Raw genomic sequence first — 24409 nt, forward strand, 5'->3', positions numbered from 1 at the left:
CCCCTTCCACTATCCTATAGGCAGAGGGAGAGTAAAAGTCATCATACATAGTATAGGACTGCACGATGGAAGTCGGTGACAAATTTAATAAATTTTATTAATTTATAATATAATTTTATTTAAAATCATCTTACAATCTGGGATAACAGTAATTGTGAAAAAAGAGTCATGGATATGGTCATTAATTCCATTCACCCCGCCAAAAAAAAAAAAAACACTTTGACTGTCGCCAGTTGCCACGATACTCTGTCTGGAGAGGGAAGACAGAATAAAAATATCAAGTCAAACATTTTTACCATTTCTCTGCTTTTACTTTTCCCCCTCCAATATCCTATAGGCAGAGAGAGGGTAAAAGTATAGGACTGCACGATGAAACTCTGGGACAAATTTGGGGGAGGTTAACAGCGGCTGCGGCCTCCATCCTCCAAATTTTTTTTAAGTATAATTTTATTTATGAAAAATGTAAAAATCGTTGTCAGTCTCCAACATCATCTAAATAAAATTTTAGTTATAGGCCTTTCCATAGGATGACTCCTGGATTCGTCACCGATGGAAGTTACTGTTTATCGATATGGTAAATCCAAGCATAAAAATGAATATAAAAAAACCATATCTGACGTAATAAATAAGCTAAAAACTTTGCGAGGAAGCAATCTCTGGACAAACTCTCGCCGAAAGTTCATGCACAGTTTCGATGAGTCGGATATTACCCACAATTTCATCAGATGGAGGATAAAGCATTCTTGCCAATGATAAATAAGTTGAACAGAAGGAGAAAAGGCAGAGATGATATGAACTCTTAATTTACCCTATTATTATTATTATTCATAATCAGCATGGCTGATAAATATACCTTACATATGGATCAGATAAAAAACAAGAAAAATGCCTTTAATTCATATATACTTTGCTTGAAATATCTACTCTTAATTCCTGAACATCTGACATCACTAACTAATTACTGCGAATCAATTTGCGCCGCTGGCTAAATATTCGCGAACAAAAATAAGAGCGAGTCGGAAATCTTGTGTGCAGCCACCCGAGCTAGCTGGCTAGCAAGCTGCCGGCGAGTGGGCGAATGGATAGTTACTTTTGTACAAGTGATGGGCCTTTGATCCAGTAAGGAAGACGGTGGCAGCAGGAGAGCCGTTGGTGGTGGCGCCGCCGCCTCCGCCGCAAATTCTCTCACAAGAAGGGCACAAGGTGAGGGTGGCTGCCGGAAGCTGCATATACAAGGGTCCCTGCGACGTCGTTTTTATTGATCTCAGTTCTTGCAACTCCTTTTGCAGTCTCTTGTTCTCTTCCGTTAGCGTTTCGCAGCACTTCTTGAGTAACTCACAGTCAACTTCCGTTTGTTTTAGTTTTGTCCTGTATGTATTCCGAGAATCGACGATACTATCAGTATTTAATATGAACAAGAAGACGATGGAGTTGCAGAAGACGATTGCACTGATCTATCAAATTAAAGCAGTTATCAATCCCAAGAAAGTGAGGTTATAACCAATTACCTGGCTCTCCTGTTTTGAAACCAAACTTCCACTTGTCTCGCACGCAGGTTTAGCTTCCTTGCCAATTCTTGCTTTTGCTTCTGTGAATTAGTAGATCACAAAAGACCAATCAGAAAAACATCAGAAACCACCCTCAGAAGAACCAGTTTGAAAGAACAGAGGAGAAAATAAGCGAAAACAAGCTTTTATTTATATATGTGTGCAAAAGCTATAATTCAGCAGGAGATAGATGGAGCAGTACTGGATTTAGAGTAGAGTGCTCTTTGAAGCTGTCCTCTAAAACAGCAGATTGTTCTTTGGAGAGCCTGAGTTTCTTCCTGGGATTGCCCTCCTCGTCTACGTCGGCACCTACCTTGGAAGGATTAACCTTATTCTCGACTTCCAAATCAAGCTCGTCGCCGGCAAACTCCTTATTCTCCCTTTTGATACTGGAGGAGTTAGAAAACGAAGAAGCCGCGCTGGGAGAAGAGGCCATCGCATGGAAGTGAACAGATTCAGTCTTTGTTGGAAGAAGCTGTTGATTCGCCTCTTGATCATCAGGCGGTCCTAAGGTAAGAGACGGGTATACGGCCTTCTGGTCACATTTGTACTGATCATCCTCTTTCTTCTGTCGGATTTCTCTGGGGCAATTCTCAGACTGATGATGAAGACCAAGACCAAGACCAAGCCCGAGGCCTGAGTTAGACATATCGGCAAGACCCATTTTTCTGATGAGGCTGAAAATGTTGGAGGAGCTTCGTGACGGTGTCGTTGATATATATAAGAAGGAGGGGATGAGAGTGGCGAACAAAAAAGAGTGTGAAGAGGGGCTAATGAGGGAGAGACTTTCGTGGGACTGAATATTTAATAATAGGAATGTGAAAGAATACAAGGAGGGATATGGTTCTGGAATGATGTAAATTCCAATTCCAATTCCAATTACAATGTGTTTTGGGCTCAAAGGTTGACCATTAAAAGCAATATAATGTCTCCCTCGCGAACTGGGTTGTGAAAAAAGGACAAGTTCTAAAAAAAATATGTGCAATGAATGATGAGGTATACATGGTAGATGGTTTACGTGGAATCACGTGGAAAGTGGGTGGCACATTAGATAGTGCATGATGGACAGAATATTTCTGGCCTTTCGGTCTTTTTCCTTCTTACTTTCCTCTCGATTTCCCTTTTTAATTTTTATTTCACCTTCTCGCCTTTATTCTGCAGTGAAGAGCGAGTAAGGGGCATTTCTCCTGTTTATACTTGTAGGATAATACGATTCTATGTGTTCACAATGATCGAGAATCGTGCTGTTGCACTTGCGGCTGCCTTTATCAATGACGTACGTTTGTACGGTCTAATCTTCTAGTTCAATTCTTTGTGTTTATTAGTTAAACTGAACTTGAGTTTTGGATAAATTTCATCATCCTTAATTCCCAACCACAGTATAGGCCTTTTCTCTGAATTTCTTTTGATTTAAAAATAAATCCAATTTGATCTAAAATTTATTAAAGTCACACTATTCATAAATAACACACAAACTATAATTTATAAATGTAATATTATGTGCAGCCATCGGTTATCCTGTATTTTCTGGGAAAAAGTGGGGGATGGTGTATAAATTTATTAAATAATCAAGTCCCAGATAAAAAATAATAATTATTTTTTTGATGTATTTACAAGTCAAATTTCAATATTTATAAGTAGATGAGACTTGTAAACAGTTTTATGTCTTTCTTTCTGTCTTTTTACTATCAAATAGTTAGTTTTCTTGTTTAAAACTTACATGCAATTCTTTCTCTGTCAAATGTGTTTGACCCACAGAAAAGTGTTCTATTGAGTGGTGCTGTATCGCGCGCGCTCCACGCTGTCTTCACCGCGAAGGGAACTCAGCTAATGTTGCTTATTATTTGCATATTTTCCATTAAGAAAATAAAATTAAAGAGACATCATGCCATGTTGCTTAAGGCCCAAGACATAGCCCCAAGTCAGTATTCTCTCATCATCTCGAATTTGCGTTTCCTATATGGCTTTGTAAAAATATTTCTTAAATGAAAAAACGAGATAGGCAAATAAAAAGAGAGCATATATTATATTTTGTTTTACTTTAACAATATTTTATAGACTTCACTTTTGAAAAGATCCAATATTTGCCATCATACACGGAGACTATTCACTGCAGGTTTCATTGGTGATGGAAGATTCCACATTTATGAGTTATGACACCATGGGGTTTAATTTCCATTCTTTATAAAAATAATATATAAATTAATAAAAAAATATACTTTTTAGCCCCGATACTTTATTTTTATTTTATTATAATTTTTTTATATTTTTTAATATTTTAAATCCCTACATTTATTTTTTTATAATTTAAATCTTTAAATAAATATAATAAATTAAGTGTAGGAATCTTGAATAAATATAAATATTAAAAAATAAGAATGTAAGAATCAAAAATAATGATGAAATATAAAAATTTATGTCAAAATATGAATAAATTGCAGAGACAAAAGACATGTTTTTTCACTAGTAAATAAAAAGTTATAAAGATAAAGTCGCCAATGATAAAGTATGACAGCATGGGATTTAATTTCTTGTTCGGTACTTGTTTTCGTTAAACTTTTTGACAGAAATATATTTAATACTCCAAATCTTTCATTAATTTACTGTCCTCACAGCATGGGCCAGAGCTTCGTCAATGTATAATAATATAATAATCTATATATTATTTTTTTTAAATATATATTATTTTTTATCCCCTTCCTTACCAAACCTAAGATAATACTAAACCTCTATCTAAACCCTTCTTAATTAGCGCTAATGTCAACATACATGGGCAAAACTACATGATATTTAATATTGTGAATATATATCATAAGTTTACATAAAAAAATTACATGTAGGTATAACAAACAAGAAGTTGTATATATCAATTATAAGGTTAAATAGTGAATTGGCTCCCCCTAAACTATGTGCATTTGATATCCTAAACTTATTTTTAGTATAATATTTCTCGTTAACTTTTAAAAATAGTTGAATGTCATTCTCACCATTGAAAAAAAATCTTAACCATTAATTAACAAGAAAATACTTAATAGAAAATGACCCAAAAGTTATCTAAAATGATCCAAAAATTATAGATAAGAGGTCATTTTTAGGTCAATTAATGATTAAAATTAATTTTTATTAATGGCAAGGTCAACACTGCACCATTTTTAAAAGTTGAACGAAAATATTGCACCAAAAACAAGTTAAGGGTCCCAAACTCTTTTGGACTTATAATTGAGAAGCCAATTTATCATTTAACTCTTAATTATAATTCAAAATATTTTTATATATAACATTATAAACTTTCATTGTTATTTATCTATACATTATTATGATATACGTGGATGCTATACAAATATATTTAGTATATTAATATTTATTTATTTTAAGAATATTATATGTTCATTAATTATGAAAAAAAGTTAATACTCAATATTGTTAATTATTATTTCCAATTAAACAATATTTTAAGAAGAATTTAAACAAGAATTCCATAGTACGTAAAAAATGGAATTGATGTATATTGAATATTATTGTATGAATATTTAAATTTCATGTATACTGATCCCTTTCTCCCTCACAATTCACTGCTCAAAAGATTCCCTTTGGAGAAAAACCAATCCAATTAAGAGACATGGAGCAACCTATGGCTAGTTCAAGGAAGGAACAAAATAAATCATAGCGCATAAAAAAAGAGGGAAGCAAGTTAAATCGGCTGAATTGGGAAGCTGCCTCTCAGGCACAGAGGAATCAACTAACCATTGTACGAAAGCAACGTCCACTTGCGAACATGTTTTTCAAGCTTCCATCTTCACATTATTGTCCTTAATTTGTTTTTGAGTTTTCTCCTTCATTTTTTTTCTAAATAACAATAGAGTATTTCAGGTCTACCTTCTCTCTACTCACAACAATAAATATATAATATATTTGAAAAAATATAAGGTGAATTTCATATACAGGTATACTCAAATTAAATTGCATAGTCAACGCCATCATCATAAAACTCACACACAGCTTAAACAGAGGGTTTTATATTCGAGCCTTAATTAGATGTACAAAGCAATAAAAAACTCGGTGGAAACCATGCCTTTCAAAGAGGTGCTTACAAGCTGTTGGTCGGATTAGTTTGGATCAAAAATTTGGAATACCGGAACTCATACAGGGGGAAGCTCCCGAATACTGGGTATTGACAGTAGTTTGCTAGTTTGGCGTTGTATCAGGTAATCAGAGAAAACAAATAATAAAGCCTCTATGGGTTTATATATGAAATCCTGTTTTAAAATTGTGGCAATGACAAGTTGCTTGAGTGCGATAAAAGTCAACTTTGGATAGGATACAGCTTTATATAATATATATACTGTGAGCCACGCATATTATAATCAACTATTAATAAAAAATCTTATCGACCGTCATGATAAATTTCAAAAATATATGAGAGGAGTAACAATAGCGTTTGGACTCTGGGAGTGATATGGGATAGTCTCATCAGCAACTTTTTCTCTGGTTGGAGACAGTGGTCTTGGTTCAACTTCTATTTTTTTCATAGTTTAAATATTTAAGGTTTATTCATATATACCAATGTAAGGTTCTTGGTTAATTTCCTCTCTCGTGCCCTATGGAATGCCTTTAGTTTCTCTTTTGGCTTCTGATATTTTTAATTATAAAACCGCTGGAATTAATTTCGCGTGTTTGTATGTACACATAACCTCTCAAATTTAATTTGATCTCCCGACCTTGCAATCCTAATTATGCCTCTTTGTTTTTTGTTTTCTTTTTTACATTTTTTTGCCCCTTGTCGCTGTTTACTTTATCTAACTTTCTAAATTTCTGTCTATTTTAAATCTTTATTCGCAAATAATGTAATCTGTCCGGCTACTTGTTTCTCATGAATCGAAATCATTGCCGAAAAATATTATACTTGGCAGAACATGATTGATAAGAATCACCGACGAATAAATCAATTCAATGTATCATGATTGAGAACTTGAAATAGATGGGACAGGTAACCATCAAATATGTCAACTTTCTTCTATCGCCCTCTAATTTGTGCGGAGTAAATTTTGTTTCAATAAACTAGTGTTCGTAGATGATATATATATATATATGTATATATATATATATATATATATGTATAACAATAAGAAATAAAAAAGAAGGCAATTTTGTAATCACAGTATTATATTATTGCATGCATAGAATTATAGATACTCTTATAAGACAAGCTTCAAGCACGATTAGATAGATATTGACTAAAACACGGTTGACAGAAATCCAATAGATAGCATTATTTAAAATATGGAAGCGATGGTTGCGAATATCGGGGATTAGACAGGACAGCACCCTCTTGCTCTAAATGGGAGTACTAGATTAGACAACAAAAAGAACTAGTCAGACAGAAAAACAAAGCAAATAAAGAAATGAAAGCTTAAGAATGAAGGGTGTCGTGTTGCGTGGTATCGATGCTGGTTCTCCAAATCATAGTTTTGATCTTCTTCACATCCTGTATCGCGCCAGTTTATAGCAAGTTGGTCACAAAAAAGCGAGCCCCATGTACCCACTTGCATTCCCTTTATGTGCAGTATATATATGGCTCTCTGCAACGTGTCGGCCAGAGGCAGTGCCACGTATGTGTGTGCACGCACAAATTAGTGGACCAGGAACCAATAATTTGGGATGATTGGGTATTTGATTCTAAAGGTGGGAGATGAATAATGAGGATGATGATTATTGAGCCAAGAAGTTGGCAGTAAGGGGGGAACCAATAGGATTTGGATCTAATAAGTGATCTAAATTTATTCAATCAATAAATTTTTTAAGTGGCACAATAGTAAAACTTTAAGATATTTTGTTATGTAATACCTAGAAATAACCAAATTCATTTTTTGAAAGGGACAATATATTATATATATATATATAAAAGTAATGTTTTGATCACGAAGATTGTTTTGATTTTTAAATATTAATAAAATTTAATAATTATAATTGAGATATTTATTAAATGAATGTATTTAATTCACTCATTAAATTCAAATTTTAGGGAAAGGTAAAAGAAAGTGAAAAAGAGTTTTAAATTGTCTGTTGGAGATAAGGTTTCAGCTTTGTGTTCCGGGGGTTAAGGCCAGCCGACCAGTGGGAATTTAGGGTTGTGCTCTTTGTTTGGCTTTTCCACGTCCCACTCTTTTTTTTTTTTTTTTCTTTTTCCTTTTCTTTCTTTTCTTCCTTACCAACCGTTCATGTCAACAAACCCACTAACTTTGTCTGCATTTCACAATAGACCTCCCCGATCGATTCTCATTGATTATTAATTATGAATCTTTCTCGATCATCTTTAACAACAATAAAATCTTCTACGTAATCATTTTACTCCCTTCAATTCCCTTTTGTTCACATTATTTTTCACTCGCTCTCTCAAATCATCAGCATCTAGTTCCTTCTGTCCCTCTCAATACTACTATTCACCATGGATTATTGCCTTACATGCTTGCTAGACGCAACTATCCAGCAATCAAGTCCTGGATTCATGCGGGAAGAGCAGAGAGAATATCAAATCCTCAGCTAGGGTTTCTGTGAGGTCGTCGTCAGCGAGTAAAGGCTGGAGCAGAGACCAGTGCGCTTGAGGAGTCGGACAAGGAAGGTTAAGGTATAGTCAGAGAGAGTAGAGAGGCATGCATAGAAATAAATGAACAGGGTCGAAGAGTCTTTTCGAGAAGCAAAGCTTGGACATAGCAAACCCCACTCAGGTTGTGTACATGGACCTATTGATGAAAGAGACTAGGCTTCGGGGAGATAGAAGCATCATGCTGTGTTTGAGTATAAATTATTGTGGACACCACCACATGATCCTAACATGTACACTTGCCTTCAAATATGCTCTCCTTTCAAATGCCAATCTATCCTTGCCTGAGGATGTAGTGTCTGTGGATAGGCCCACGCTAGATGCAGGAGGACTCGCCAATTTCATTGCCTTGGTTGGTCGTGTGAAAAGGATATCTCAGCTTGTCTTCAAGGCATGGCCCAGGCATCTTTAATTAATAAAATAGACATGAGCTATGAGATATATACTGCGTGCATGTCAACATTTCAATAGGAAAATCATGTCAAATTCCCATTGTTTGTTTTTTCCATCCAAAAAGGGCAAGAGCACTACATTGCAGCAGTAAAACACGGGCACGCCTTGCATTACTAACGATGGATATCTTTATTCGATATTAAGAATTTCACTGGCAAATTTGGATACCTCACACGCACGCTCGCCCCCCCTTAAAAATCAACGTTCAATATACATAAAATATTTTGACAAAAAAATAATATAAAAGTCGAGAAAGTGCATGGATCGCCGCTTTGTTCACAATGGGATTTATTATTTCAAACTATAAGCAAGAACAAGAAGTCATCTATCATGATATACGATCTGTGTGCATTTTGAATTTTTCTTGCAATTATAGCATTGCACAACTTTTGATTTAAGATGTAATAGTACCAATGCAGAGTTAACTTCCATATTTAGTGCCTGTTTAGTTTAGCGGTGAAAGCCAATGTAATCTCATTTAAGCCCATATAAGTGATTATTAAGCTCATTTATTTGAACAGTTTAGATAATCTTTTGACAACGTTGATCAATCGTGATTTGGATTTTCTACCACACGTTAAGTAGAAAGTACTAGGAGGTGCCTCTACATTCAAAGAATCACGATTGGGTTTTTATTAAATTATATTTGATAATAATAGTTATAGAAAATTAGAAAACTTTATAAAACTTATACCTTTTTAGATAATTATATATCCAAACGTGATTTTGATGAATATCATCCAAATAGAATTAAATTTCTCATAATCACTTATATAAAAAAAAATCCAAATAAAAATCATAATTTATTGATGTCACTTTTAGAAATCATTATTACCTATAATCACGTTTGTTCAACGCCAATTCAAACGGGCAATTAGCATATATGTGTCTATTATAATATACTAATATGTTTACAATCTCATCTCAATTATTATTTATAATTTAATGTGTAATTTACTTACATGCATGGTTTACCTAATTATAAATCGTAGACAAAAAATGTTGCTGATTCTATCATTTTTAATATTACATTATTGAAAAGTTTGATGATATATATCAAATATTAGAAGAAATATTGGGAAAATAAAATAAAATATTAGCCATATTTAATCAAAATCCAAGGGAGACTGAAATAATTTAATTTCATTGTTTATTTAAACTTTAAACTTTTTTCACCGTTGTTTTGAGAGCAGCCCCTCTTTTCACTACTGTCCCTTTGTGAGCAGTCAAAAAAGTGTATCCATGTCTATGATTAATTTGGAAGGGAAAGAAAAAAGTAAACTAAAGCCCCAGCGCTCTTCAAATTACACGCGGGGTGGGGTGGAGATCACTTCTCTCAAAAAAGTTAATGAATTCTACTTAAGATGTCAAATTAATTAAGATTGCAATAGCTTAATTGATAGGATATTTAAGTGTGAGTAGATGTAAGATGATGTAGAAAAATTTCACATTGAATAAAGTTATGCTTAATAACTAATATATAATAAAAAGAACCCATTAATGATTGTCACTTCTCATTTCTAGCAAGTAGTATCAGAGATATATTTTGTTTGAAACCTGAAAGTTCGTTATTATGTACCCATTTGAAGACCAAAATGAGATTAGCATTGATTGTGACTTAAGACAATGTGGGAAATCTCACATCGGATAAAGTTAAATTTAATAACTACTATATAATAGAGAAATGACCTATAAATTTGAGCTTTGAGGTTTTGAGTTAAAATATAATATTCTTTTATTACTCTTGCTTGTCCTTCCTCTCCTCCCGTTTCCAGCCAGTCGCTACTCATTCCTAATATGAAAAATATACAAGGAAGTGACGGTGATAAATGGCTAAGTTTAATTTATACTTATTGATTAATGGTTGATTAATTTTTTTTTTGAGTCAACATGATTGAAAAGGGACGATTTCATAATAATTATTTAGTAAGCTAGAAACTTTTGACCCAGAACCCTGTCTCAGAAAAATTAAGTACCCAGCTCATCACCGACAATGTATCTAGACAAGTTGACTGCGCGTACAGGGGCGTTTGGGCACGTTCGATTTAGCAATGCCCAGAACAGAAAAAAATTCGATTCAGAAACAATGAACAACGTAAGTCATGAAAACAAGTTAATTAAGGAATGCATCTTTGATCTGGGAAGGACAAAACCACTGATCAATTTATTCTGTTTAGAAGACGAAGAGAACATTCATAGCTAAAGATGGACTGATGGACACACTCATTTTATTTTGTTCCTATAGCAGTATCTACATTGGGAGTCAAGATCCTAAATCGGGTGCCAATTCATTTATAAATTAATAATTGAAAACAATAATTAAAAAATTTATTTAATAATTACCTAATTTATAAATTTTCTTTGCTTCATTTCATGTTTTGAAATCACTAAACAATCAGCTTATTGCTAATACTTTCAAATATATATTTTTTAATATAAAAATCTTTTCTTATAATTTTAAATTTTCTTTGTAAAAAATTATGTTGGGTAAGTTGCATGATTCTTTCTGTATATATGCTTTTCATATATTTTCTTAGTCATTAGGATGATATGATAAAATTTTAATTTTTTTGAAATCAGTTGCAAATTTTACAAGTTTATTTCAATTTATTGTCATCGTTGAAAACTCAGTTCATAAATCGTCGATGAAAATGATTGTTCTTATTCACCTGTTGACAATTTTTTTTTAAAAAAAAATTATCCATTTTCTATTCAAAATTTATACAACTCAGAATTACTCAATTATAATATATTCAAGATTAAGAGAATGGCTGGAAAACTAAATTTATTACTTAAATTTTAAAAGTGAAAAAAACGAGGCATTTGAAGACAAACTCATAATATATAAATATACTACTAATTTTTTTATGCCATTAAAATAATACATTTGCTTGAAGAAGGGTATTACCTGGTAGAAGTCATATAGATTTATTGTGTGTGAAGAGTGGAAAAAACTTTCACCATTTTTTGTCTCTTTCCTTCGTTCTCTTCTCCTCTTTCTTGCTTCAATTCTTCAAAGACCAGTGGGCAGCGGCAGACAAGTGACGAGCGAGACGGAGTGATGGGTGCGAGATTGGAGACTTAGCGAATAGCCGAGGACGGAACAGACGCTCTATTTTCTAATTTTTTTAAAGGTTGAATGATCGGTTATTTTTTATAAATAATATCAGTGTTGGGTATGGTAAAACTGTTGGTTGAAATATACTGAGCTTTGAGTTTAAAATTAGATATAGGTTAAAAGTAATATAAAATGAATTTAAAATTTAAATAGTAAAATAAGAAGGTACAAAATATAAAAATGATAGAGTATAAAATATAAATACCTATACTCCATTACATGTAATTTTTTCAACCATTCAATTACATGTGACTTCACCAATGCCTACATGTGTTAGTTTCTCCACCAATTACATCGGTGTTGGTTTCTCCTCCCCTTTTATAAGGAAGAACAAGCATGTGGATCCTAATCTGCTGTAGTTTGCCTGGTTTAGTATATGAATATTTTTCTTGAGCCTGCAATGCATAATTTATCCCTTCTTTTATTAGATAATAGATCGGACCGTTGAAGGCCTGAATGAAAGAATGAAGCCCATGCGTTAAGCTATTTGTTCAATATGTTAAGCTCCGAAACTAAGGGGATGTGACAAAAACAGTGTCAGTTTAGACTTTTTAAATATCATTTTAAGATTTAAATTTTGAAGATGTGTATAAAAAAATATTATTTGAGAGAAAAATAACTCCTTAAATGACGCTCAGATTTTGCAAGAGGTTAATCTCATAACTATTAGTTATGGGGATATCTTGGGCAAAATATATATATATTACTCTCTCTAGATTTATTTATAGGATATACAAACAATTTTTCTCCTGTTTATGAGGCCCTTCATGAAAATTTTATCACAAATTTCTTCATTTGTCCTTTATTAAATGTTAGAGAGAGAACAAGTTATTAATATATATATATATATATATAATAGGACAAAATTAAAAAATTGTTAAACTTTTAAACAGAATTAATGAGTTTTAATATTTTTTATTTTAATATAATATATAAAAAATATCTTATAAATAGGATAATAAGAATATATGTCCAAACTACAACAACGATGCATAAAGCGTGAATTGGAACGGGCAATTGGCCCCCAAAAAAAAAAACAAAAACAAAAACATCAGTGAACCGAAAATCATGCACGTTGCAACAAGCACCATTTATTTTAGAAATTAAAGTAATATATTATTTAGATGTTCTGTTCATCTCTGGTTCATGCCAACACCATGGATATTACACTTAAAAAGAAACGAGCTTAATTACCTTTAACATATAAGGGCCTTGATACTTCTTATTTCTTTATTAAAGTCATAAGTTTGTATCTTATAAATTTTAAAAAAATTATATCAAAAACTACTTTCACTTAGTCCCCACAGTACTTAAATTTAATCCAATAAAATAATTATACTGAGAGGGACAAACTTAAACATTAAAAGGTAATTCCTCTATTTTAAATGATAAAATACTTTAAATAAAATTACATATATCAATGAATCTTGTTAAATACACTTTATAATTTTATTTTTTTAAAGAAAAATATAAAATTCTAAAAAAACTCTTCATTTAGTACTGTATTTATGAATGAATAATAGAGAAAAATATAATAAAAATGATAACATTAAAAAAATATTATTAATAAAAGGGCATTTGTTTAGGATTATTTTGGGGGCAAATCGTTTTTTTTTTCCACCATAAAACAGTCACTTTTCAAAGTTTGTTGGTTATTTGTTTAACGTTTTTTCAAAAAGCAAATCTTAAAAAAAAAGAAAAAGAAAAAGCTGCTACTTTTGTTAGCTTCTCCAAGTAATCCAAACGGTAGACGAGAGAGAAAAGTGATGAAAACATGGAAGATGGTGGTATGAAAAAATTTTTGGACAAAATTAGCTTACTCATTTTACACTTTCTCCGTCATGCTCTCGCCTTGTCCCTCTCACACACCGCCAAGAACTCATCATCCTTTATCGATTCTAACACCAGCAACAAACACTGCCACCCTCCATCACCTCTCAGATTCACCTTCCGCCCCTCTTCTCTTTTTTCAATCTCTTCCGTCTTGCCAATCCTTGAATATGGGTTTGCAAACTCTTCTCTCCAAACTCATGCATTTCACTAACCAATCCATGATCGTAATAGATTTGGTTTAGTATGTTCATCTTTGGCCCAACATTTTACTTTGCATAAATCTATATTTTAGGCATTATAGAAAGAGAGAGAATTGTTAAATTTTGTATTTTTCAATTCATATGAACAAGTAGAGTAATGTATGCGTACTTAATGAATTCATGAGTGCTTGAAAAAGCTCGATTACATCGAATATAGACAGATGCACAACTCACTCGTCCCCAGAGTCTTGAGAAAGTGCAGAGATAATAGAGCAGTAGAGAATGAGTTGTGTATTTGCGGTTATCAACTGATCAACTTATAAGGATCAGATCAGTAATCACTTTATTAAATAATTAAAATAATTATTATTTATTATTTCTGACTCAGTCAGTTAAGAGATAAGAAATAACTGATGGTTATTGGGTTGTGAGTTAGACCTCTACCTATTGGGCTCACTTGTGTGATCCACCTATCACGATTCACACAAGATCATAAGGACCAATCTGCTTGGGCTTATTAATTAATGTTAATCCATAATAAATATTCCAACAATCTTTCACTTGAATTGCATTAATTAAGCAAGTTATATAAATCAGTCACAAACAAAATTCAGAAAATGAAACTCCACAAAATCAATGGATCTTGCGAGGAAACAAGTGATATGATATCTCATAATTTGAATAAAATATGAAATTTTATTTCAAACACAGCTCAGTAAAATAACAACATATATCACTGATTTTTATGGGGAAACAAGTGACATGCATAGTGTACCACAATAAAATCATTAAATCCTATGGAGATGGGATATAAATGATATAGATGCATCTAATTGAATTGAACATAACTCACAGAAGAGAACAAAGCCTAAAGAGAAATTGCAACATAAAAGGTTCTCAAATTCCCACTAAATCAGGGCATCAAAGGAATTCACAATACCCATACAAGTTACATGATTTTGAAAAACTTCTACAGGTAAGTCCTTAGTTAACGGATCTGCAAGCATCTGCGTGCCAGGAATCTGTACCACACGAGTCTGAGATTCAACAATTTTCTCTTTCACAAACATAAGTTTGATATCAAAATGCTTTGTACGACTGAAATTTTTATGATTATTAGCATAGTATGCTGTAAATTTGTTATCATAGTAAATGGTTAGAGGACGTGATATTGACTCAACTAGGCGCATGCCAGATATCAACTTCCTCGGCCATATAGCGTGATTATCCAGACAAGAGGCAAAATCTGAATTTGAAAAGTCAACAATTTCAAGATCTTTTAATCCCTTAAAGTCATAATCAGAATATCCAACAACCTCAAGAGAATTTAATCTTCTGTAAGTCAACATATGATTCTTCGTACCTTGAAGATACCTTATAACTTTCTTAGCAACCTTCCAATGATCTGGACTTGGATCATTTAAGTATCAACCCAGCACTCCAATGGCAAAGGCTATGTCTGGTCGAGTACATACTTGAACATACATAAGGCTGCCAACAGCGAAAGCGTATGGTATCTTTATCATTTCAGCCCTCTTCTTATCATCCTTAGGACATTGTGACTCTGACAATGGCTCACCTTTCTATATAGGAGCAGGTGAGGGAGAACATGAATTCATTCTGAATTTTTTTAAGTACCCACTCAATATAGGTGGTCTGTGATAAATCAAGAATACCATGAGATCTATCATGATGAATTTGTATCTCAAGAATGAAGGAGGCTTCACCCATGTCCTTCATGTCAAAATGGCAAGACAATAGGTGTTTTATCTCATTAAGGAAATTCATTAAATTGCTGGCTAACAAGATATCATCAACATAGAAAACAAGAATGACAAAATTGTTTCTATCAAACTTTTGACAGATACACTGATTTGAGACATTCTCAACAAAATTGAGCGAAATGATAACTTTATCAAATTTTAGATACCATTGCCTAAAGGCTTGTTTTAGCCCATAGATGGATCTCTTCAATCTGCACACCAGATGTTCTTTACCAGATTTAACAAAACTATCAGGTTGTGTCATGTAGATTTCTTCATATAAATTGCCATTCAAGAATGCAGTCTTGACATTCATCTAGTGAAGATCAAGATCAAGCTGTGCAACTAAAGCCATAACTACTTTAAAAGCATCTTTGGTAGATATTAGAGAGAAGGTTTCTGTGTAATCAATACCTTTTTTCTGGTTGTAGCCCTTAGCTACAAGTCTGGCATTGTATCTATCAATTTCACCTCTAGCTCCTCGTTTTGTTTTAAAGACCTACTTGCAACCTACTGGTTTAAAATCCTTTGGTAGCTCTACAAGCTCCCATATGTGATTGCGATACATAGAGACGATTTCTTCACTCATAGCCTCCAACTATTTAGAAGAATGCGAGCTAGAAATAGCCTCTTAGTAAGATATTGGGTCTAAAATATCAATAGCATTTGAATCAAATTCCTGCAGATACACCATATAATCATCTAGAATAGCAGACCTGCGAACCCTTTGGGACTGTCTTGGTTCAACAACCAGATCCCCATCACCCTCTAAAGGTGATTCATCTTCAGCTTCATCTTAATCTACAGTATTATTTCTGTCAACATGAGGGGTTGTTAAGATAGGCAAAGGCAAAATGCTGTTTTCATCATGCAAAGTAATATGTCTAGGCACAGAGCTCCCATTGTCTAAGGCTTCTTCAAAGAATTAAGCTTGGTCAGATTCAATTATTCTAGTAGTATGATTTGGACAATAGAATCTGTACCTATGAAATCCGATGCAATAGCCAATAAAGAAACCATCAACAGTTTTAGCATCAAGTTTCATTTGTTGTGGATTGTAAGGTTTTACTTGTGCTTTACAACCCTAAACATACATATGCTTCAATGCAAGAGTCCTTCCAAAATACAACTCATATGGAATCTTTGAAACTGACTTGCTAGGAACTTGATTCAAAATATAAACAGCAGTTTTAAGTGCATCACCCCATAAGAATTTCGACAGTGAAGAGTGACTGATCATGCTTCTAAACAGATCCATGAGAGTACGATTTTGCCTTTCTGCAACCCCATTCTGCTGCGGGGTGCCAGGCATAGTATATTGAGCTTCAATACCATGCTCTTGAAGGTACAAAGAAAATGGCCCAGGGTTCCTTCCAGTTTCAATATATCTCTCATAAAATTCTTCTCCTCTATCAGATCTCACACATTTGATCAACTTGCTAGATTTCAATTCAACTGCTGCTTTAAAGGTCTTAAATGCATTAAGAGAGTCACCCTTTTCATACAAGAGTTTAATCTATCCATGAAGAGAGTAATCATTAGTGAATGTAATGAAATATCTGAAATTACTTATAGCCGAAGGTGTGATAGGTTCATAAATATCAGTATGGATTAGGTCTAAAGTGTTTTCAGACCTCTTTGCCCCTTTGGTTCTAGCTCTAGCAAGGAATTTTTCCTTTATGCAATTAACATAAATCTCAAAATCTGAGAAATCAAGGTCTTGTAAGACACTTTGCTTGGCCATACGCTCCAATCTCTCTCCAGAGATATGATCCAAATGATAATGCCATAGCGATAGCATAGAGGAATTATCGTTAGACCTTTGACGTTTATGCCCAACAGTATTATTCATATGAAGATTAGGAAGTTCAAGTGACTAATCATTCAATTGATATAAACCATATAATAAGGAAGCATAACCAATATTAATGGAATCAAAAAAATGTCAATTTTTCCATTTCCTTGGAAGAATGAATAGCCATAAATATCCAATGCAAAAGTTAAAATCAAATTCCTTTTCGCAGAAGGTATATAAACAACATTATTCAACTATAAAACATGACCAGAATTTAAATATAAAGAAATAGTTCCAATATATTCAACTGATACCTTGCTCCTTGTTATGCCAAAGATTGACTTCTGTGCCTCACTTAGAACCTTTTGGTTTCTTAGCCCCTGTAGAGAATTTATAACATGTACAGTGATACTAGAATCCAACCACCATGAGTCAAAGAAAGTTTTATTGGTGTTAAATTCAAAACAAACTAGAGCTAGAGGGGCAGTTTGAAGAATTGTACCTTTACTTTTTTTTTGTTTTTCAGTTTGAAGCAATTAGCTTTAATGTGACCCAATTTCTTGCAATAATTGCATAACGCCTTAAAGGGTTTCTTGGCTTCTCACTCTTATCACCATCCTTTTTAAAGGTTGGATTATTAGGCTTTGGGGCATCATGCTTCTTCCCCTTCTTCTTATATGACCTCCAGATTTGCTGCTAGAACCATGAGAAACATAGTTTATTGAGTGAGAGGAGTTGTTCTTTATAGCTTCCTCTTCTTGAGTGACTATTAATATCATCTGATCAACAGATCATTTAGCTTCTTGTGAGTTGTATGAAATCCTTAAGAATGTATACTCTAATGGCAGTGATTGAAGAACACGGTAAACTAAGGTACTTTTACCCAAGTCAATTTCATTTGATTTAAGCTTGTTATAGTAATGAACAAGCTTCAGAATGTGCTCCTTGACACCAGAAACTCTGTCATATCGAGTATTGTCAAGAAGTGACAAATAGTAGTTATTTCGAGTCTTGTCAAGCTTCTTGTATTTATTGCCAACAGCTTTCAAATATTCCATTACAGTTTCTTTTTCAGGAATGTTGTCCCTAATTTTTTTTAATTGTGTACTTAATGATCACAAGACAAATCTGGTTGGACTAACTCCATTATTTATGGAAGATCATTTCAGAAGCATTGGACTTATAAGAGAGATCCACAGGCTTGGGTTCTATCAGAGCTAAATTTTTCTCAGAAATAGTCAGATACATATTCAGGGACTCTTTCTAGTCATCATAGTTAGTCCCATTGAGAGCCTTCACAAAGGATAGTTGCGTAAAAGCAGAAACTAAAATCGCAAAACAGAAAATGAGAAATATTAATTATGCGTGCACAACATAATTATAAAACAGAATTTTCTAACAAGCGATTATCCATTATACAACTATAATTATGCACAAAAAAGGCTCAAATACCATAAAGATTTAGCTCATACAAAAGTCCATACAAAATAATGCGTTAAACATTTTTATACCTATAGGGTACAATAAATATCTAACATATTAAAGAAGTGCTATTAGCCTATCCTCAAAACCAACCATTAAAATCACATTAATAATGTCACACCTATGGGGTATGTTCATTATCAATGCTATAATATCCTTAGCATCATCAATAATTCATAAAGTCATAAATTTTTATGACCTTAGGACAAAACAAAATAATTTAAAAGTCCTTGGGGCCTTTTGGGAATTAGAGAACAAATTTGGGACTACAGTGAAATTTTAAAAGGTATATAGGGGTAAATAGGTAATTGTGGAATAGATTTGGGTTCAAAACATAATTTTGAAAGTTAAGGGACTAAATGAAATTTTCAAAAATTTATTGGGTCACGGCATAAATATGAAAAATTACGGGACAAAGGAGGTAATTCTAGTTTGGGGCCAAAACGTAATTAATAGAGACAACAATTTTTTTTTTGACATTAATCTGGGCTAATGCGTATTGGGCCCAGACTAGTTTCTTTAAGTGAACATGGCCCATTTTCCCTTTCCCCTTCTTTTTTTTTTGAAGAAAGATTTGAGCCCATCCGAAAATGGGCCCAGAACTCATAATACCGGATCCTTAGGATCCGATTCCTAACCCTGTTCCTGGGTCTTCTCCAGCCACGCAGGAGATGAGGAAGAGGGGAGGAAGTCACCAGCAACCTGGAGCAGCAGCAAAGAATGAAGTTGCAGATGACGCACCGACAACTCGTCTCCGACGACTTTGGTTCATGCACAAACAGAGATGGATTGTTTGGCCACCACCGTCAGATCTTGGGAGGGAGGGAGATGCCGTGGTTTGCAGCTTTGTTTCCGGTGACCTAACAGCAGAAGCACCGAATTCCGTCCCCATCCCCGTGGTTTGCAGTTTCGTTTCTGGCGACCTGATGGCAGAAGAACTGAATTCCGTCCTATCTTCGATGTTGATTAAAAAAAGGGAAGAGAAGGCAGAGAGTCGCATAGCAATACAGCGAATCTCATACTCATTTTCAATGACCACAATGGAAGGAAAAATTATTAAGCACGTTAATAAAATCCGAACATATTCATAAATGAATTTTATTAATTCATAACGTACGCATAAAATAAATAATGAATTGAGACATACAGACTGATATTTGTAACCAGGCTCTAATGCTACTTGTTGAATTTTGTATTTCTCAATTTATATGAACAAGTAGAGTAATGTATGCGTACCTAATGAATCCATGAGTGCTTGAAAAAACTTGATTACCTTGAGTATAGACAAATGCACAACGTACTCATCCCCAGAGTCTTGAGAGAGTGCAAAGACAATGGAGCAGTAGAGAATGAGTTGTATATTTGCGGTTATCAACTGATCAACTTATAAGGATTAGATCAGTAATCACTTTATTAAATAATTAAAATAATTATTATCTATTATCTTTGACTCAGTCAGTTAAGAGATAAGAAATAACTGATGATTACTGGGTTGTGAGTTGGGCCTCTACCTATTGGGCTCACTTGTGTGATCCACCTATCACGATCCACACAAGATCATGAGGATCAATCTGCTTGGATTTATTAATTAATATTAATTTATAATAAATATTCCAACCAAAACTAGAAAATGAGTTCCTTTTTGTAAATCCTCATTTTCCATCTAATCATCGAGGGCCGAGGCTTCATGCTTTTTGATGGGCATTAAAATCTAATGAGTAGAAAACCCACCATTTTCCTTCTCAATTCCTTTCGATATTCATTTGTACCTGGTGTTGTACACATCTACGATATCATTGAAGACAAATGAATTGATATGCCTTAGAAATCTTCACCATAACCTTTCTCTTTGAATGCTTCTTATGTTACTGGAAGGATTTTTAGAAAGTGTTTTTTCATTAATTATTGTTATTTGGTAAATAAAATATTTTTATATTCTTTTATCTTAAACAAGTTAAAAGTGATTTTTTATAATGGTAACCAAACACATAATATTTTTTATTATTCCAAATTCTCTAAAAAATCACTTTTTATATAATTTCTAAATTATAAAAAGATTACTTTTTTTTAATCTTACTTTTGTCAAAATATTTTATAATTTTAAATGTCAAATCTCTCTCAAAAAGTGTATTATAATTTGAGATGAAGGAGCAGAAAACATTGGGCCGAAATAAAAAAAAAAAAAGAGGATACCCCATATGATAGTTTAAAAGGGGTTAATTGGGATTCTGTGGTTGTTATTATCATTTTCCGTTTGATATTTATGATTTTATTAATCTGAGTTCCCTAATTGTACATGTGTACATAATAAATTAATAATTTAAGCAACACATGCGTGATTGAAAGAGGACTGGTTCAAAGTAACAAGAGCGGTCCTGCGTGGATTCTGAAGTCTAAAAATGAAGAGAGAATTGACGTTAGCACTTCCTCTGCTCATCCTCTTCTCATGCTGCCTCGTATTTCTTAACCTCCGAAGCCCTTTTGATCGTCTTCCGCTATGGTCTCATTCTCATTTCTACCCCGGCGACACCCTCCAACGTTGTGATTATTCCAACGGACGCTGGGTTTGGGACGAAGCTTCCTCGCCTTCTCGTTCTTACAATGAAAGCTGTCCATTTCTGGATCCTGGCTTCCGCTGCCGCCTTAACCGTCGACCCGACGAAACTTTCCGGCGTTGGCGGTGGCAACCTCACGCCTGCCACCTCCCCCGGTAACATCCTTCTCTTTTTCATATTGTTCTTAGTGTGGATAGGCTTTCATATTCTCGCCATTGTTACTGCTCTTTTCCGAAACTTGTGTTCCAAGAGCACCGCATTAAAGGATCTATTTACATTGTTACGGGTGGAGGAAACAGTTATGAACATAAATACACTGACCCAGTCAGATCCTAATATCCAGCATGGCATTGGTGTCAGGTCTAACCAACACCTGTATGCTCCCCTAACAACTAGCTGCTGCCTAAAATGCGCGCGCGCATACACACACATCAAAACGCGTCGGTTTACACAGATGATTTCTCTATTTGATGGACCAAGTACACGGTGTTTTCACTGTCACGGAAGGAAAATCAAACATCATATATATGGTAAAAAAAAAATAGTTAGATGTTCAAATAAAGCAGATAAGATGGTAGGATTAATAACAAGTGGAGCTGAAACAGGGCTGTGCCTGATTGTAACGAAGGTGATATGTGAAGTCATGACCACTTCTCTTGCAGATTCAATGCCACGGACCTTCTGGAGAGAAGTCGGGATGGACGCATTGTGTTTGCGGGTGATTCAATGGGGAGAAACCAGTGGGAATCATTACTGTGCATGCTAGTTTCAGCAGTGTCTAATGCATCCACAATCTATGAGGTGAAAGGCAAGTCCATAAACAAACACAAGGGTTACTTTTCCATGCGATTCCAAGAATTCAACTTGACAGTCGAGTATTACAGGACGCCATTCTTGTCCCTCTTAGCCTCTCCGCCTCCCACTTCACCCCATCGAGTTCAAAAGGTCATTCGCCTCGACAAGTTGCACTGGTATTCCAATATGTGGGTTGGAGCAGATGTCCTTGTTTTCAATTCTGCCCACTGGTGGAACCCTGATAAAACCACTAACTTGTACGACAATCCAAACCCTCCTCATCTTATTTCATTAGTTCTTTACTATTTGATTGGCTGATTTCAGATGAACTTGGTTTTTGTTTCTCAGGGGATGCTATTTTCAAGAAGGGGCCAACGTAAACATGAGTATGGATGTGAAGGAAGCGTTTAGGAGATCGTTACAGACATGGAAATCTTGGGCATTGAATAGTTTGGATCCTGACAAAAGCTTCATTTTCTTCCGCAGCTTTTCCCCTGTACATTACAGGCAAGTGCATTGCTTGACGTAGATTAAGAAACTGATGAATTATAAATCCAGATGAATTCCTGATTTAAGTCTGGGTCGGTGGAAATTGCAGGGGTGGCAAATGGAATGAAGGGGGAGGTTGCGACAACGAAACAGAACCAGAGAAGGACCTGACGAGAATTGAAACAGAACCATGTAGCAGTGACATTGTCATATCTGAGGTTGTGAAACAGATGGATTATGGGAAGTGGAAAGTGCATTTTCTGAACATCACGAATCTGTCAGAGATAAGGAAAGATGGCCATCCTTCAAAGTACAGGGAAGAAGGCACTCCACCTGGCGCTCCACAGGACTGCAGCCACTGGTGCTTACCTGGAGTGCCTGACACGTGGAATGAACTTCTCTATGCACAACTCATCTCCAAGCAATTTGGAATCAGCACAAGAACACAGAAAGAGGAAAACATAACCAAGTACTCTAGCTAGCAGATAGACCTGTCACTTTGCAAAGAATGTGCACAGAATTTGCATACCTGAACGTAGTGGACTCTTCCAGAAACAAGATATGCTGTATGGCTTATTGATTTGGTCAAGGATGGAACATTTACGTTGGAGCAAAAGTGATGAAGTACATTACAGAACTTAGCTGGTGCATAAATGTGAATTACTGCAGATAAGGCTGCATTGGAAGCTGCACAATAACCAATGAAAAGGATTGATATTTATCTGGAGAATTGATTGCATTTCTTCACCACATCTTGAAGTAGATGATATGCCAGACAAACAGTGTAGCTTTTGCAGGCAATCTGTACGTTGTTGGTCACTACCTGCACAACAGTGAAGAGAGATGGGTTAGTTTTGTACTTTTGTGCAGTCCACCTTCGTGATTCACTTTCTTTATATTTTGTTCTATTGAGGTACAAAACTACATATGTTTAATTAAATGAAGATAATAATTAATAAGGTTGATTTTAGACACGGAAATGATCTCAACCAAATGAAATAACCTGCAGAACGCGATATTATTCTGGTTATATATGTTAAGGCCGAAAGCTATTTCCAATTAATGGATCCTTCCTTTTGAGATTTGTGATATTTCGTCCGGTCCAATGCCAAAGAGGCGTCCGTTGGACGTTCTACGTGAGGGTGATGAGCCGAACAAAATAACTAGGATTTACTTCAATACTTGAGGTTGAAACCACAAAAAAAAAAAAAAAAACATATAAAATGATGTAGAACAGGTTTCTTGTATCTCTTTCAGAGAAATTTGTGAAGGAACTATTTGGAGCAAATGCTGCAGATAATTTGACTAGAATGACTCAAATAGGTCATAGTATGTAGAAGATGCAGTGATCAGTTCGTTGCTTACGAAAGCAAATATGGCACCTTCTATGGAAGATGATGATCTCCTGGATGCTATTGCCGCTGTAGCACGTTCCTGGGTTCTCGCACATGGATACAAAGAGGGGAAAATGACAATTTAGGAGCTCATAAGACTATTATCTACAATTAGGGATATTAAATTATTAAAATCATAATAATAGATCATAGTTCTTAATTGAAATTAAAAATATAAATGAGTTTACAAAATTACCCTTTGTAGAGAACAGCTAATCAATTCTCACCTGAAAAATAAATAAAAAAAATGCACTGCTAAAATTATTATTATAGGTTGAGATTATTGTTAATTTCAATTGAAAAACTATTATCCACACTTGAAAATGGGTTGTTTTTCAATATGAAACTAAAAATCATTTTTGAAATTTTTGAAATCACTTGTAA

The 24409-nt window shown here is 34.2% G+C and overlaps 2 protein-coding genes across 2 annotated transcripts; one reads left to right on the forward strand and one right to left on the reverse strand.

Moving 5' to 3' along the window:
• Window positions 1-792: 792 nt before the first annotated feature.
• On the reverse strand, window positions 793-2403 carry LOC129303504 (homeobox-leucine zipper protein HOX15-like). The gene is made up of 3 exons (XM_054942864.1): window positions 1750-2403; window positions 1509-1588; window positions 793-1368 (listed from the first exon to the last, which is right to left on the reverse strand). The coding sequence occupies exons 1-3, from the start codon at window positions 2209-2211 to the stop codon at window positions 1053-1055; spliced, it is 858 nt and encodes a 285-aa protein (XP_054798839.1). The 5' UTR covers window positions 2212-2403; the 3' UTR covers window positions 793-1052.
• Window positions 2404-21191: 18788 nt separating this feature from the next.
• On the forward strand, window positions 21192-23468 carry LOC129302148 (protein trichome birefringence-like 8). Its single transcript, XM_054940821.1, has 4 exons — window positions 21192-21502; window positions 22010-22399; window positions 22491-22649; window positions 22741-23468. Exons 1-4 carry the CDS (start codon window positions 21192-21194, stop codon window positions 23111-23113), a joined length of 1233 nt encoding a protein of 410 aa, XP_054796796.1. The 3' UTR covers window positions 23114-23468.
• Window positions 23469-24409: the final 941 nt, after the last annotated feature.

Source organism: Prosopis cineraria, unplaced genomic scaffold (assembly GCF_029017545.1).
Source record: "Prosopis cineraria cultivar Desert tree isolate PC_DT_omini unplaced genomic scaffold, ASM2901754v1 PC2, whole genome shotgun sequence".
Lineage (NCBI taxonomy): Eukaryota > Viridiplantae > Streptophyta > Magnoliopsida > Fabales > Fabaceae > Prosopis > Prosopis cineraria.